The sequence below is a fragment of the Phycodurus eques genome, chromosome 15, assembly GCF_024500275.1.
Source record: "Phycodurus eques isolate BA_2022a chromosome 15, UOR_Pequ_1.1, whole genome shotgun sequence".
Lineage (NCBI taxonomy): Eukaryota > Metazoa > Chordata > Actinopteri > Syngnathiformes > Syngnathidae > Phycodurus > Phycodurus eques.
In genome coordinates, this window is record NC_084539.1 from 12,080,011 (window position 1) to 12,095,649 (window position 15,639).

Here is a 15,639-nt window from a genome sequence, read left to right on the forward strand (position 1 = left end):
CTGACGATGACATAGTTCAAATAAAACAACTAATTCAAAATATAACACACCATCGCGCCATTATGATGACTGCAGTAGTGCAGACTGTGCAGCGGAGATTTCAGACATTATCCGCCCACATGCAGCACGTTTGAATTGAAAATGCCCCTCGCAGGTGCATGAAAAATGATGTGCTGGCGCTGAATTTGTCTTCGCTAATTAATATGATAAAATAGGTTGACGTTCAGCCGTCGATCGGCGCAACGTGGTCGGGACATATTTACGGCTGTCGGGCAGTCGGTGAGCATATATGGGCCAGGTGTCTTCCACGCCGTCAGAACGAGTCAACTGCCGGGCCGTCACCAGCGGTCAGAGCGCGGGAGCAGTTAACTAAATCAAAACATGCAATATGATGTTTCACCTTCATGGAGCGCTAGACTTACTACAGCCTCTCGAGAGCGAATGAGGAAACGCGCTTAAGTCTTATCTCGGCCAGATATGAGAGCGAACGTGAGGTACGCATTATGATAGAATTAAGTGGACGGCAGAAGTCGGCGCAGTCAGAAAAGCGTGGAGATGCGCGCCTTTTGGGACTTAAGCATACGAGAGAATATGTGTGTGAATCCTCATACCGCAAGGAAACAAATTGTGACTTTATAGGGCAAGATATTTGGTAGATTTATAGGACAAGAACCATAAATGCTGACTTTAAAGGTCACAGAACCATTTTTTGGTAACTTTATAGGGTAAGAAACTATATTTTGGTCATTTTGTTGAGCAAAGAAGCATATTTGGTTGGGTTAATTGGAACCACATTTGGTAAAAAGACAAGAAGCAATGTTTTTGACCCCATACTTTAGAGCAAGGAACCATATTTTGTCTATTTATACACACAGCTGCCATTTAAACTAATTTGCCAAATCTTAATTTTACTGTGATGGTTACAGCATTGAGATCCACCTTTTCTGTTCCCTGATTTCCTTCGGTGTCCATTTGAACATTGCCAGATCTTTCCTGTGTGCGCCTTTAATATTTTACATGAATTCTTGTCTCTCCCTCTCCTCTCCAGTATTACTGCTGTAAAAAGGAGGAGTCCGAGTCGGAGGAGGAGGAGCCGGACTTTGCCGTCACGTCGCGCCTGCCGCCGGTCCACTCCAATCACAACATTGTGGCGGCCACGGCCGCCGCCTCCTCCATTCCCAATGGTCCCGCCCTCTTCCCCACCCCGCCGCTGGCCCGGAAACTGACACGCTCGCAAACGTTCTGTCCGTCGTGCACCCACTATGAGCTTCCCTTCTACCTGCAGCCCCCCGCTCCCCCGCCGGTCCACCACCAAGCCGATGGCCTGAGGAACGGTGGCGAGCGGGTCAGCTACCGCGCCATGCCCCCGCCCCAGCAACAGCCGGACATGGAACTGCCCGTGCCCGTCAACATTTCCAACTACCGTAAGCCTCACTTGGCCCGCTCGGTCACCATGAGGGACATGTTCACTCGCAGCTGTAGCATCAGCACTGATGTTTAGCTGAGCCTCCAAGATAGACTAAAAAATGGCTCTGTTCAATGTCATTGTGATCCCTCTAGTCCAATTCGGTATCATCTGATGCGCTTTGGACGCTGAACTGGCTCTCAGGACACACTTTGCTATGATGAGGTCGAGGAACTCACTTTCATCCGGAACGCCACACTGAGTTTGTGACTTTCAAGGTTGAAGTATTTCAGTTGTTATATAACTCCTTGGCTTGATAATGCTTTTGTAAAAGATTACAAAACGTAATTTATATAGTCCGAGCCCTCTTCTCCGGGATGACATCACGGTCAGGGTTTTTCTCTCTGCCGTAGCTGCTACAAAAAAGCAAAATATGATTAGGAGCAGTGTTTCCCTGCCATGGAAGGATCTGTCTCCTCCTCCATACACAGATTATGGAGATTATGAAACATAATTCAGCGCCTGTGGGACGGGGGTGCCTTTTTTCTGCAGATAGATTTCACTTTGGCTGTGATGTTGAAATGACATAAAGGGCTCGCGGAAAAGATAGAAATCGTCTATTTATTTTCCCAAAAATCTTGTCAGTGTACTTTGTAGATGGATGTCCAGAGCAGTAGTGTGAATCTGACCGTTATATGCTCACATGACTGTGAATGTATAACTATTTAATCCTTCAACACGTTCTTGCAAGAATTTAGTAGGGAATGGTACAAAAAACTGCACCAAAATTGCTAATTCATTCCAAAGTATATTTTTCAATGTATTTTTGCCATAAAAATGCTCATTTTGCCAACATTTCATAGCTGTAGTCGTAAGGTTATAAGAATTCTGCATTTTGTAGCTCATTATTAGGCAAGGAACCACGCAAGGAACTGTACTTGGTGACTTTATAGGGCTAGAAGTCCGATCTGGTAACTTAAGGTGACTTAAAACAGCAATTAAGCATATTTGATGATGGTAAGGAAACGTATTTAACATTACAGGGCAAGGAAGAATATTTTTTAATCATAATAGAAAAGGACCTACATTTGGTGACATTATATGTCCCAGGAACCCTATTTGAAGACATCATAGGGAAAGGAACCCTATTTGGTAACTTTGTAAATGAAGGAAACCACATTTGGTAACCTTAAAAGGAAAGGACACATATTTGGTGATATTAAAGGGTAAGGAAACAGATTTGATGGTCTTTCAGAGCAAGGAAGTAACTTTACAAAGCAAAGAAGCCATATTTAGTGACTTTACTGGGAAAGGAAGCATATTTGGTGGGTCTATAGGGCATGGAACCATATTTGGTAACTTGATCAGACAAGGAACCATAATTTGTACCCTTCTTGGGAAAATAACCAGCTTTGCTAACTTCAAAGGGCAAAGAACCATATATGGATGCACAAAATCATGTTTGCAAGGAACCCTCCATCCATCCATCCATCCATTTTCTTTACCGCTTATCCTCACTAGGGTCGCGGGCTACCGGAGCCTATCCTAGCCATCTTCGGGCGGGAGGCTCGGTACACCCTTAACCGGTCGCCCGCCAATCGCAGGCCCCATGGAAACAAACAACCATTCACACTCACATTCACACCTACGGGCAATTTAGAGTCCTCAATCAACCTACCACGCGTGCTTTTGGGACGTGGGAGGAGAAAAGAGAAAACCCATGCAGGAGAACATGCAAATTCCACACAGGCCGAGGCCGGATTTGAACCGCGGTCCCCCTGTCCCAAGAACTGTGAGGCAGATGTGCTAACCAGTCACCCACCGTGCCGGCGGCAAAGAACCACATTTGGCAATTTCATAGGGAAATGAGCTGTATTTGGTAATGATAAAGGGCAAGGAACCGTAGTTGGTGACATTATAGGGCATGAAATCCCATTTACTTAACTTTATAGTGCATGGTAAAATATTTGGTCAATTTATGAACTGTATATGGTAACTGTAGGGCAAGGAACCATATTTGCTAACTTTAGAGGCCAACGAACCATGTTTACTAACTTTGTGGAAATCATTACATTATGAAAATAGACAGAATATTGTACACAGCTTATTTAAAAAAAAAAAAAAAAAAAGTCGTAAAGTACAAAGCAGTATTTATCTTGGTTATTCAACCTGAAAGGTAATTACAATAAAACTTGTTTTAAAAAAAAAACCCAAAAGATAATGAACTGACAGTATATTTACACTCCTAAAAAAAAGATATAACGAACAAAAAGAATATTACGCTATTGCCGATTATGTTTAAATGATCAGAAATTTTATTTTCTGGGGTTAAAAATAATCCTTGAAATCCTTCTAAATTCTTATAGGAACGCAGCCATATATTATTCTCCTTAATATTTCTTTAACAATGTCACCCATGTGCTAATCGGCAGCAATAATGCTGAATGTTTTGTTTCAAGGATGACAGCATCGTACTGGTTTCCATCATAACCAGAACTGTGATGAAACAACAGTTTTACCACATGGATTATTCCTATATAAGAGACTTGACTCTGCTCTCCCCTTTACTGAAGCTTCATGGACTCTCCCAGTCTTTCTTCTTTCTGTTGTCTTTGATTTGTTGATCCACACGCTGAAGATTAATCTAGCTTTGAACGCACTTCCCTAAATATTTAACAGGCCACTTTCTCTCCACTCCTGACACATCAGACTAAGGAGTATTCCTGCTCCACTGACTGGCCTTGTGGAGTGCTGCCGCTCGGACTAAGAAGGAGCGGCTTTTGAATTTTGATGGCCTTAATGAGTGGAATTTATTACGGCTTGATGACAAAGAGGAAGTGAGAGCGGGCGCGACTACTCTGGACACCCTCCCACCCCTCTTCAAGTGGATGCTATTGTACATCTTCTTTCTCTCTCTCTCTCTCTCTCTCGCTCTCTCTGTTTATCATATTACAGGGCAAGCTCATTTATTTTTCCAAAGGATCAAACTTGGAGTAATTGATGTGCTTTCCTGCAAATACATACACAAACAATGTTATGCTTTCCTTGTTAATTAAGCGATAAGAAGGGTGCACGGTGAACTTGGTGCCATAACGAAGGAGACACTCTATTCTTGTTAGTATTATTTGGATTATTACAGATATGTCTCCAAATGCAGTGTTGCTTTTACGTCAAAAGTATTTGAATTACTCTGTTTGTTCCATGAACCAGCTGTTTTGTTTTCCTGAAGTACAACAGACACATTTATGTCCTTGTTTTAATTGGATATCTGGCTAACAGACACAATGTTGATAATAAAATAGTGTTAAAAAAATCTCTGATTTCTTTGCAGCAATGCCAATTATTCTAGCAAAGTCCAATTAGCAATCATTCATGGACGGTCCATGCATCCACATAATGTAATTGTCTTTTGTTTTTTTCTAGCTTTGATTGACTGCACCTTTTTTAATTGTTTAGTCTATAGATACATGTGTGTACAGTGTTCCCCCACTATTTTTCGAGGATAGGGACCTGGCCCTGCCCCCGAACAGCAAAAATCAGCGAGTAATTGACCCCCCCTCCCCCCCCCCCCCCCCCCTCCAAAAGGTTTATCATACCTATATATGCCTAAATGCCTCTTCGTGCTGCCATGACCAATATCCATATTTTACCAGTGAGAGGAGCAAAAATATGAATAGTATGATTTCAACTTTGCTGTTTAAATCCAGTCTTCCACTAACTGTAAATCCAAGCAAAGTCTAATATCGGCCAGAATCTTAGCATTTTCAAAAAAAATCTAATCAAAGTCAGCTGAAAACTGATTATAGGTTGTTTCTAAAAAAAAATATCCTGAACAATATTATTGTGATGTGTTAAAAGTGATTTTCCCTTGTTTGGGCTAACAACCGTAAATATTAAAAACTTGATCAGTATTTATGATTGCATACCCTTCGTGTGGTCAATACTGGACTCCGTGATTGTAACGTAAAATGGAACGATAGCCAATTAGGAAGCTTGCTGAAGCTTATGCTGTTGTTGGACTCAAATAGAGGAGCAAGTGGTTGTGCTGTGTGTTTGTGTAACGTGTCTCCTAAGTCATTCACCACAATAAAAATGACAAGAGTTTGCAACCACATTGTAGTTGTCAGATAAGCTAAAAGGTTGTCTAGTTTATTTTATATTTTTATCTAATAGTACCACTTCTTTTAATTTTCCGGGACTCTGGATTCCTTTGCGGTACCATGCTGCCTCTCACATGTCAGTCTTGATACTATAACACATTGATTGTTATGAGTGTGGTGTGTTGGTCATCTCAAGTATACATACCACATACTATTGGAGCAGTAAGCACACTCATTTTAAAAATAATTTAAGATGTTAAAATGTGTACCCTGCTTAAATATGTTTCATGTCTTTGAATTGTGCTCCAGATGGGTCTTTTGACCTGAAGTCCAAAAGTTGGAGCGAGAAGTTTAGGTCTCCATTCCTTGGGTTACAGTTAAAGTCAGTTCTTTGGTCATTGGGCTTCAGTTCAATTCAGTTGTCATTTGTTTGAGGACTTTTTTTTTTTTTTTTTTTCTTAAGTCGGAAATCGGTCTCTGATCTTCAGTCCAAGTCAGGTATCAAGTCTAAGCGACGTCTCAGATCTTTGAGCTTCAGTCAAAGACGCGTCTCAAATCTTTTCGGTTGGAATGCATTCATTCTCTGGTTGTGTGACCATAAAGCAGGGTACACGCACACCAATATGCGGGGCGAATGCAGTTTGAACCAATATGCAGGGCGAGTTTTGAGCATTTTCACCCCCTTCAAATATTAGATGTCTCCAAAAGATCGATTGGAGATATGGTTATGTACTTGTACGTGGCGTGCTGTGATAGTCATCTCACTGACACAACACACTATGAAAACAGTAAGAACACTTAAAACAATATGACATACAGTTGCTGAAACATAAGAGGCAACTTAGAGTATCCCCTAGTTAAGTCATATGTGGTGGTGCAATGAAGAGTTTTAGACTGTTTGTATAATGTCATTGACAGCAGTCCCGTCTCGAAGAAGTAAGTGTGGATAGAATAGTATCAAAAAGAGATCATCTGAAAGGTTTTTCATGTCTGGATGTAGCTATTGCATTAATGTCATCACAAAGTGTCCATTCATGTCTGTGGCAGGGAGGCTCCTCACACGGCCCCATCTGTCACAGTCTTCTGTGCTATCTCTCATTCATTAGCTCTGACTCACGCTTCTAATAAGTGCATCTATTTCCTCTCCCAGATCGTTATTTTTTTTTTATAGTCCGCTTTCCTCTGTGACTCAATCACTCCATTGTTGAAATAACTCCCTCCTGTAAAGGCTGCGTTTATCATTTCCTCGTCTCGCTGTCAGGTCGCTTTTTAATCTTAGTTAGCCGTCTTGACAAGCGGGCGTCTCCACCTGACGTCCGACTGGAGCTGTGTGCCAACTGCAAACTCACTTCCATCACTGCTGATCCGCTCAGAGCTTTGACAGTCCACACTGGGCTCCCATGGTAACGTTTAACTCTGTGCCGTGTCTGCCGTTTGACTTGCAACACAAAATACTCGCCGGATCACTTGGCTTCTTTGTTTAAATATCTCACACGGAACAAACAGCTTGTAGCAGACAGCTGTGAAACAAACCATGATATAGTTTGTTTCCTTCGTGTATAGAGATGAGGAGCAGATGTGGTCTCATTATCAACAAACAGTGACCAGACAGCAGAAGAGAACCATAATCAAACACTAGTATGCATAAACAAGTGCAGGATGGTGTTACCCCCGTTACCCACTAGTGCGCTATGCTGACCGATTTCTAATCTCATTTAAATGCATTTTATTCCATTTAATATGATTTGATTTCTGCACCACATGTCTGCATCTTATCCCTGCTGACTTTGGGTGAGAGGCAGTGTACACCCTGGACTGGTCGGTCACCAGTCAGTAGCAGGGCACGTGTACAAACATCCAGTCTTCAATCAACAGAACATGCATTGTTTTTGGAATGTGGGAGAAAGCTGGAGTGCCCAAATACGTAAAACCTCCGCAAACACAGGGAGAACATGCAAAGCCCGCACAGGACAGACAGAGGTCCTTTTTTCTTTTTTTTCTCTCTCTCTCTCTCTCTCTCTCTCTCTCTCTCTCTCTCTCTCTCTCTCTCTCAAAATGAACCCTGTCTGTTTGGCAGCAAGTTGGGGGTGTGGTGAGCATGTCAGGTCATGGGTTCAAAACGGCCCTCTTGTGGGTAAAGTTAAATCTGGCTGCTTCCCACATTCCAGAAACATGCATTTTAGGTTCAGTGAAGACTCTAAATTGCCCATTAGAGTTAGCGTGCGTGCGTGCGTGCGTGCAATAACATTCAATGTGAGCTTCTCTCCTCTGCTGACAGCTGTCTCAGCTGGTCGTCTAATCAAAGCCTGCAAAATCCTTTTGAATGTGTTGTTTTTCCCTCGTTTTGTTCCATCTAAAAAGAGGAGTCTGACAGTTTGGACATGTACAATCATTGTAATAACATGCATTGTTACACGTGGGCTTACTCACATGAGTCGATGAGTTTGTGCTGTAAATAAAGCATTAACCATTTAGATGCAAATACATCAGCGTGTGAGCAAAGCGCGAAGCATGCTCTTTGAGATGTACAGAAGGTACTTTGTACTCCTATAGTTTTTGTGTTTGTGTATATCAGCATGTGCCTATTGTTTGTTCCCCTCGCTATTATTCTCCAGCCGTGGAATTGAGATGCAGCACAGCAGAGTGGCTGAGATGCACATGAATTTTGAAGATGATGGATAGCAAGCTTTCCAACAAACGCTACTAACCGTTGTCTTCCTGCTCCATTGCTTTTTCTTTATCCCCAAATGGGGATTCAGTACAAAAAGCTCATACCTGTTATGTTGTCACACTTGATGACACTACAGGTGCAAATTAAAATGACTTTCAAACCATATATTGTGATATACACTGTTTGAATAAAAAAAAAATGTTGCTAGGGGCTGAGCTGACTTTTTAATAATGTTGTGTCTAGTGAGCGTACATGTGAGCATAAACAAAAACAGCTGCTTCATATACGTTGGGAAAAACAGCTACTTCATTTGTTGGGAATGTGGAGCAGAACCCTGGTTTAATCTCAGTCCTGCTGTATCAGATGGGGGATGAAATCTCAGTCGTCCATCTCCCACACATCAACAACGCCATGCATGATCCATTAGAAGCCAGTGTGCGTAATTCTAAAAGGAGAAAAAGACCACGTCTCCTGTCTGAATTTTTCATCCCCACCCTTTCTGTCTTTGTACAAACTAATAAATAAGCAATGAATCCCGAAGACATAAAACTGAATGGACTTGATTTTATGTCCTCCGTGGCCAGTACCGGCACATTTTCTCCATATTTCGTCCTCACTCCGTGAAACCTCGTTCCTCTTGCTGTTTTCAAAGCTAAATCTTTCACCGCACTCCCCTTCCGCCGCTTACCCAATGAACCGTGGTGAACATCTCCAGGCCCCAATGTGTGTTGTAAAATTCTATGTGTGTGTCCTGTGTGTGTGTGTGTGTGTGTGTGTGAGTGAGTGTGTGCGTGTGCGCGCGCGCGTGTGTGTCTTGCACACTGAACTTGACCTTTTGCTTAGTTAATCCGCCAGTGATTTAGCTTTAGAGCGCCCGTGGCGGTGAATCAGTCTGAGAGGCCTGGCTGTAAATTAACACATGAAGTGTGGCTTTCTGATAATGCAACATTCTTCTTATTGGAGAGTGACAGGGACCTGGAGAGGCCAAAGGGAGAGGGACTCGAGCGTCAGAATCATTTGAATTAGTAATTTGTTGCCCTCTGGTGGTTGCATCAAAAAGGACTATTTCATTCAGTATGTTTGTGGCCAGTCATTTAATCTACCTGTTTATATATCCAATATGCTGCTTGATTCTGAATGTATTCCATTTTAGGCAGTGCAATTTATTGTATTCAGTAAGATTTTACGTTTCTCGGCTGCCGTAGTAGGCGAAGTCAACAAAGGTCCGCCTCTCGAGTTTTGACAACCAATCACATTTCAGTGTGACAACAACCCGCCAGGCGGGAACTTCCGGTTCCTCTCTGTGCAACGGCTGTCGTCTGCAGTGCAAACAAACTACTAACGTCTAGTACTGTTGGTGCAAATATGAATTTAGAACAACCGTCTGAAGATATTGCGGGACAAAATAAGTCAACAAGCCCGATTTCTACACCAGAAGGGAATGACCTAAAGAGAAGACCGCTGAAAAGGTTAATTTTATTGACGTTTAAAAAGTTAGACCGTATTGTGATTGCCATATGGCGTCTGAAAGACTGCCTTTTTATTTTTCAAGCTGTATCCTTGACACTTTTTCCATATACTTTCGATTGCATGAAACTATGTCATAGTTAGTGTAACGTTTTTCAGTTCCACTTTTACTTTACCAAGTCAATTACTTGTCAATTCGTTTCACGTTATTTCAATCAGCATCCATGGAAATGCCCTCTCTAAAATTCCTTGTCCTCATAGAACTCCATTTTCAAAGTTAAGGAAAGTACACGCTAACTTCAAATCACCGGTGAGTACCCACCTCAGTCAAAGCCAAACACCTGATCAAATATGAAAAATGTTCTTGTTGTGATTCACAGGGTCAAGTAACCAGGACTTGTAAAGTGAGTCCTGACAAAGAGGCGGAGGAGCTGCAGAGGAGGCGAATGCAGCTGGATGCTGAGATTGCACAGCTGGAGTTGGAGTGAGTACAGTTGCTTTTGTTCTTTTAAAATGGAGTGAGCATGTGATGCCAGCAGTTTGTCAGTATTTATTTCAGGGGAATGATGGAACATAACACCATGACATTTATATTCCAGTCTCCACTCTGGATAAAATAAAGTTGTGTTTCCGCAGAGGATACAAAGTGGAGGAGCTGGACTATCACATTGATATGTTGCATGAGTACAATGACATCAAGGACATTGGACAGTCTCTCCTGGGCAGAATAGGTATGAAAAATGATCATATACACACTACACATCGATACGCTGATGGATGTACTTGTAGATATAAAATAACAATGTAGTTTATACTGAACTGTTATATGATTCTGTAAAGTATCTGGAAATTATTTGATTACACATTTAAAAAAAATCTATATACTATCCATCCATCCATTTTCTGAGCCGCTTCTCCTCACTTGGGTCGCGGGTGTGCTGGAGCCTATCCCAGCTGTCATCGGGCAGGAGGCGGGGTACACCCTGAACTGGTTGCCAGCCAAACGCAGGGCACATACAAACAAACAACCATTTGCACTCACAGTCGCACCTACAGGCAATTTAGAGTCTCCAATTAAGGCATGTTTTTGGGATGTGGGAGGAAACCGGAGTGCCCGGAGAAAACCCACGAAGGCACGGGGAGAACATGCAAACTCCACACAGGCGGGGCCGGGGATTGAACCCGGGTCCTCAGAACTGTGAGGCTGACGCTCTAACCAGTCGTCCGCCGTGCCGCCTTCTATATACTATAGTACTCTAATTATCTAATTATACAACTACGTAACGGGGGGATTCCATTATCTAAAAATCCATACTATATAAAGAGAGAAATTCCAGGCTGTGAGGGGCGAGTTGACCTCTTGCAGAATTCAAAACAAACACTACTCTGGCTTTGGGAACATTTGAGACAGTTGTTTAGAGTAAACACACTTTATGGCTAAAAGTGGCATGTGAGCCTGGTAGCATCATGATTAAACAGCCATTTACTGCCAATGTCATTTTCAGAGAGGTCCATGTTTAATCCAGTGACACCACAATCTGTATGAATAATGTGAACAAAAATGAAAATAGACTGTTTTTTGGACATAGTTGGCAAATAAAGATGATTCTGATTCTGAAAAGTATTTGGACACCTGGCTCTTCATTGCACCTACTGTACAAGAAGTGAAAATTGGAAAACATGTTCATGATGTTAGTAGTTGGTACTTCCCTTCCTGACAAAATACAGTATGTCGGGCCCGATCCGGGAAATCAGCCACGATAGCAAATCGGGCCAATAAAGGGGCTAAAATCTTGTAGTCTGATCCAGGCACAAGGTACACACAGCAGTGTGTGTCGTTTAAATTAATGCACTCAAATATAGAAGTGCTAATGCATGCATCTTATGTCAAAACATATGTGTAAAATGACAGATTGAATAGAAACGATACTGTTAGGATTGTGCTAATATACGTACTACATTATAACTGGGCATGAAAAAAAAATATTTTACCTTCATGTCTGGCTGGATGCTTACCTTCTCAATACGACAGTACAATGCATTTAAATAGAGGTAGACTTAACACAAATATCTCAGTATACATTGCGTTTACTTTCTACTGAATCTATTATGAACTGTCCCAAAAATGTAGGCTGATTATACAGAACTCCAACATGGAAAAATCCCAGTTTTGCCATTCATTAAAATTAGTTTTTGATGGTAGTTCTTCTACAGTGGGCCAGTAGATGTCATCAGAGTGTTGTTTCTCTCCAGGGAATTTAAAGAACGTTTCCTTTGTACAGTATACATATAAACAGTATTTAATATTACAATGCTACTTTTACTTCTCCTACATCAAATAGCTCTCTTATAGTGTAGTGTAATCGAAGTTATTTTGACTAGTATCATTTTGAAACCATCCACTGAATGTGGTTTCACAATGCATTGTAGGCGTAGATAATTCATTTTCATTCCAGGATTTAATCAGATGATTGTGGGGCATTGTTTAGAAATTACAAGCTCAAACGACTGCTTGAAAATGCGGATGTTTGTCTAATTTAAACCTTCCTAACTGTCACGAAAGTTTGGATGAGTCACAGCCAGTATGTATCATTTTACTCACTTTTGAACACACACATGACAAGCTGACATCTCCACCAGTGTTCTCTTTTTAGTTTTAGGGTTTCAAAGCTTGTTTCTCCCACAGCACACCCTAAAGTCACGTCAAGAATGACGCCTTTGTAAATAGAGGTAGCTTTTCCCCTCCAGCACAATGGCCGTCTTTTACAACACTTAGGCACAATCGCCACCTCTGTCCATCATTTACACACATGCGTACAGTCTAATACAAACACACAGCAACTTCCTCCCTCTCTCACCTCACACACCTCGCTCACTCATTTTCAACACTCGCTTTCACAAAGTGCCCGCGGTTGGACACTGAGTTTGACACGCTACACGCTGTCACTCTAAGGGGGTGGACATGGGGGTGCAGCGTGTAGCGAGAGAATGGTGACGTGACGAAATGCTCTGTAGTACTCGCCAGAGACAACTGTCACTTTGTCTCACGCCATGTTCATCTGTCAGCCACGGCATTGTACATCTCTAGGGGTGCACTTATTTTTTTGACTACAAATGCATGGATGTACATGACGACGACTGTGTCCCAGTGGACATCTTATGGAGTTTCTTATGTCGAGTCCAACCTTTTAAAGGGGACGTTTGAAGAGTTCACATGCAAAAGCAGACATCTCCATTTTTTGTGAATTGAGTCAAATGATTTTTTTTCAATATCTGGTTCCGGTTTAGGACGGCACGGTGAGAAACTGGATAGGACATCTGCCTCACAGTTCTGAGGACCGAGGTTCACAGCTGGCCTCGCCTGTGCGGAGTTTGCATGTTCTCCCCGTGCCTGCGTGGGTTTTCCCCGGGTACTCCGGTTTCCACCCACATACCGAAAAACATGTGTGGTAGGTTAATTGAAGACTCTAAATTCCCTGTGAGTCTGAATGTGAGTGAAAATGGATGTTTGTTTATGTTGTTTGGATGTTTGTGCTGTCTTCAATGAACCTACCATGCATGTTTTTGGGATGTGGGAGAAAACCGGAGTACCTGGAGAAAACCTACGTAGGCAGGGGGTTAGAAGATGCAAACTCCACACAGACGAAACCGGATTTGAACCCGGGTCCTCAGAACTGTGAGGCAGATGTGCTAACCAGTCGCTCACCGTGCCACCATTGAACTAACATTTAACCTTAATTTACATTAATTTAAATTATCCCTTAATCCTCACCCTTCAAAAGGGAGCGAAAAGTAAATTTTAAAATTCAAAGTCATTTACCTTCTTGGTTGCGGCTATTCTCAAGATCCTGTCGACCCACTTGATTGCTACCAACATCGGCGAAGGCTACCTCTCAGAATACTAACACCAATCTCACCAAATCAGCAATGGGAATTTTGGCTGTTTTTGAGAGCTGCTTCTTTAGGCTCATCTCCTTAAAAAGAGACGCAGGTTTCGGCTTCCAAGTGGTCCCTCAGTTTTTTTGTTTTTGTTTTTTTTGTTCTTGTTTCTTCAAATAATTAATTACCAAATTATTTGTAAAATGAATCATAGATAGCTGACCCTGACATCAGTCAAATTCAGGTTTTACTTACTCCTCCTGCTTTGCTGTTTGTTGCAGCTGCTCTACGTGGGACCACCACACGAGACCTCTACAGCCACTTCAGTCTGGAACTGGGGGACTAACAGTAAAAAGAACCGTTTTGAAAATGTTTGTAAAGTGGAGCCCACTGTCAGCTTTAATTTATTGGACATTTATCTAAACAAGAGTGTATGAGAACACAGTTACTTGCCTGACATGTTTATTATTTATATTAAAAAAAATAATGTTAATTAAGATTTGTTGATCCATTGTATGTTATGGGTTTTACACTGACAATGGTTTTACACCATTCCTTAGAATAGTTTCAACTGACAGCATCCCACCATTCAGCCACTTTTGTTGTGCAGTACTTTTACAAAGTAATAGGCGGAAGTGTATTTCTTGTCTTGTTCAAATTAATTCCCAGCGTTGATGAAGCTGTATGGTCAGTACAGCTCCATGGCGCCCTACGAAAAAGTTTCCTCACTAAATTAAATCACCAATTTGGTTTGGCTTGTCTGACATGTTGAGTATCGACGGAGTGGGGTGTGTCCTTATCTGTCTTAAACACATCCATCCATCCATTATCTGAGCCGCTTCTCCCCACAAGGGTCGCGGGAGCGCTGGAGCCTATCCCAGCTATCATCGGGCAGGAGGCGGGGTACACCCTAAACTGGTTGCCCGCCAATCGCAGGGCACATACAAACAAACAACCATTCGCACCCACATTCACACCTACGGGCAATTTTAGAGCCTTCAATCAACCTACTATGCAAGTTTTTGGGATGTGGGAGGAAACCGGAGTGCCCGGAGAAAACCCACGCAGGCACGGGGAGAACATCCAAACGCCACACAGGTGGGGACGGGGATTGAACCCCGGTCCTCAGAACTGTGAGGCAGACGCTCTAACCAGTCGTCCGCCGTCTTAAACACAGTTTGTGGGTTTTCTCCACTGGAGCAGCACAGGCATTTTTTGTGGCCTTCAGATGCTCTTTGACTACATGTGTATAGCTCCAAAACTACTGAAGATTCTTTGGTCTACTTTCGAGGATAAAACTGCTCTTATGTTTTTATTTTGAAGCGTAACTGTTGATGCATGTATCAGATCCCAGCATATAATAATGTTGTTGTTTTTTTTAACGTATACATCCTTTAGACTTTTATATTGTTGAAGACACCACCAACGATTGATAAGGCATATCAGTTCTGTCATTAATGGGTGCATTCCAGGCCATAGTTGGAGTAGGCTCACCAGTGTCTGCTTCGTCCAATAAGTCACCGCCTCACTCGGTTTTGTGTTGTGTGTGGGTCCACATAGCAGAGACACATCTGGGAAAGTTTGTTTATTAAACACAGCGGCACACGTTATTCAGCTTGTGGCTCACACTACCGACATTTGAGCACACACTGTAGGCCTGCAAAGCTATTTGATTGACAGCTGAAAAAGGAGTGGGGTGTATTTTTAGCACATTCAGCGAACAAACTAATAGCATCTGGGTGGAGGTCTATTGTCGAGTGCTTTCCCAGCTTCGTCTGTATGTTAATGTCCCTCCATTTGTGACATTACGCTGGCAAAATTTGCATTCCCAATGATGGATGATATTTGTGTGTTCCTCTGTGTGTCTGCACCCACTATAGGAGCACTATAACACTGTCGATGTGCTTTAATTCTTTTTTTGGGGGGGGGGGGGGAATCTACTTTCAAGTCTGACCACTTTTTTTTTTTTTTTTTTTTTTTAATTACTCTTGTCCTTCCTGTCTTGATTTATTTGTGTGTGTGTTTTGTACACCGCCAAAACCACCAAACATTATGCCCTTCCTTGGCTCCCAAAATGCCGGTTTTGTGTGGAGGAAACGTAAAAATGATTTTTTTTA

The 15,639-nt window shown here is 42.2% G+C and overlaps 2 protein-coding genes across 8 annotated transcripts in view; both read left to right on the plus strand.

Annotated features, from left to right (window-relative positions):
• The window catches only part of fam163ba (family with sequence similarity 163 member B, genome duplicate a), a 48,433-nt gene extending 43,677 nt beyond the window's left edge, over positions 1 to 4,756 (plus strand). For all 7 annotated transcript variants that reach the window (XM_061699257.1, XM_061699261.1, XM_061699258.1 and 4 more), the window contains one exon: positions 1,049 to 4,756. In XM_061699257.1, coding sequence (XP_061555241.1) covers positions 1,049 to 1,501 — 453 coding nt within the window. In that variant the 3' untranslated portion in view covers positions 1,502 to 4,756. The remainder of the gene's footprint in view (positions 1 to 1,048) is intronic.
• A 4,725-nt stretch (positions 4,757 to 9,481) lies between these two features.
• Positions 9,482 to 14,015, plus strand: swi5 (SWI5 homologous recombination repair protein). The gene is made up of 5 exons (XM_061698901.1): positions 9,482 to 9,645; positions 9,905 to 9,953; positions 10,024 to 10,127; positions 10,280 to 10,374; positions 13,804 to 14,015. The coding sequence occupies exons 1-5, from the start codon at positions 9,542 to 9,544 to the stop codon at positions 13,866 to 13,868; spliced, it is 417 nt and encodes a 138-aa protein (XP_061554885.1). The 5' UTR covers positions 9,482 to 9,541; the 3' UTR covers positions 13,869 to 14,015.
• The last annotated feature ends 1,624 nt before the right edge of the window (positions 14,016 to 15,639 follow it).

Bases quoted from the DNA above. Each gene is read 5' to 3' on its own strand.
- swi5 (XM_061698901.1), top strand. From the start codon at position 9,542: ATGAATTTAGAACAACCGTCTGAAGATATTGCGGGACAAAATAAGTCA. The intron at 10,128-10,279 runs GTGAGTACAGTT...GTGTTTCCGCAG, and splicing joins ATTGCACAGCTGGAGTTGGA to AGGATACAAAGTGGAGGAGC. The intron at 10,375-13,803 runs GTATGAAAAATG...TGTTTGTTGCAG, and splicing joins GTCTCTCCTGGGCAGAATAG to CTGCTCTACGTGGGACCACC.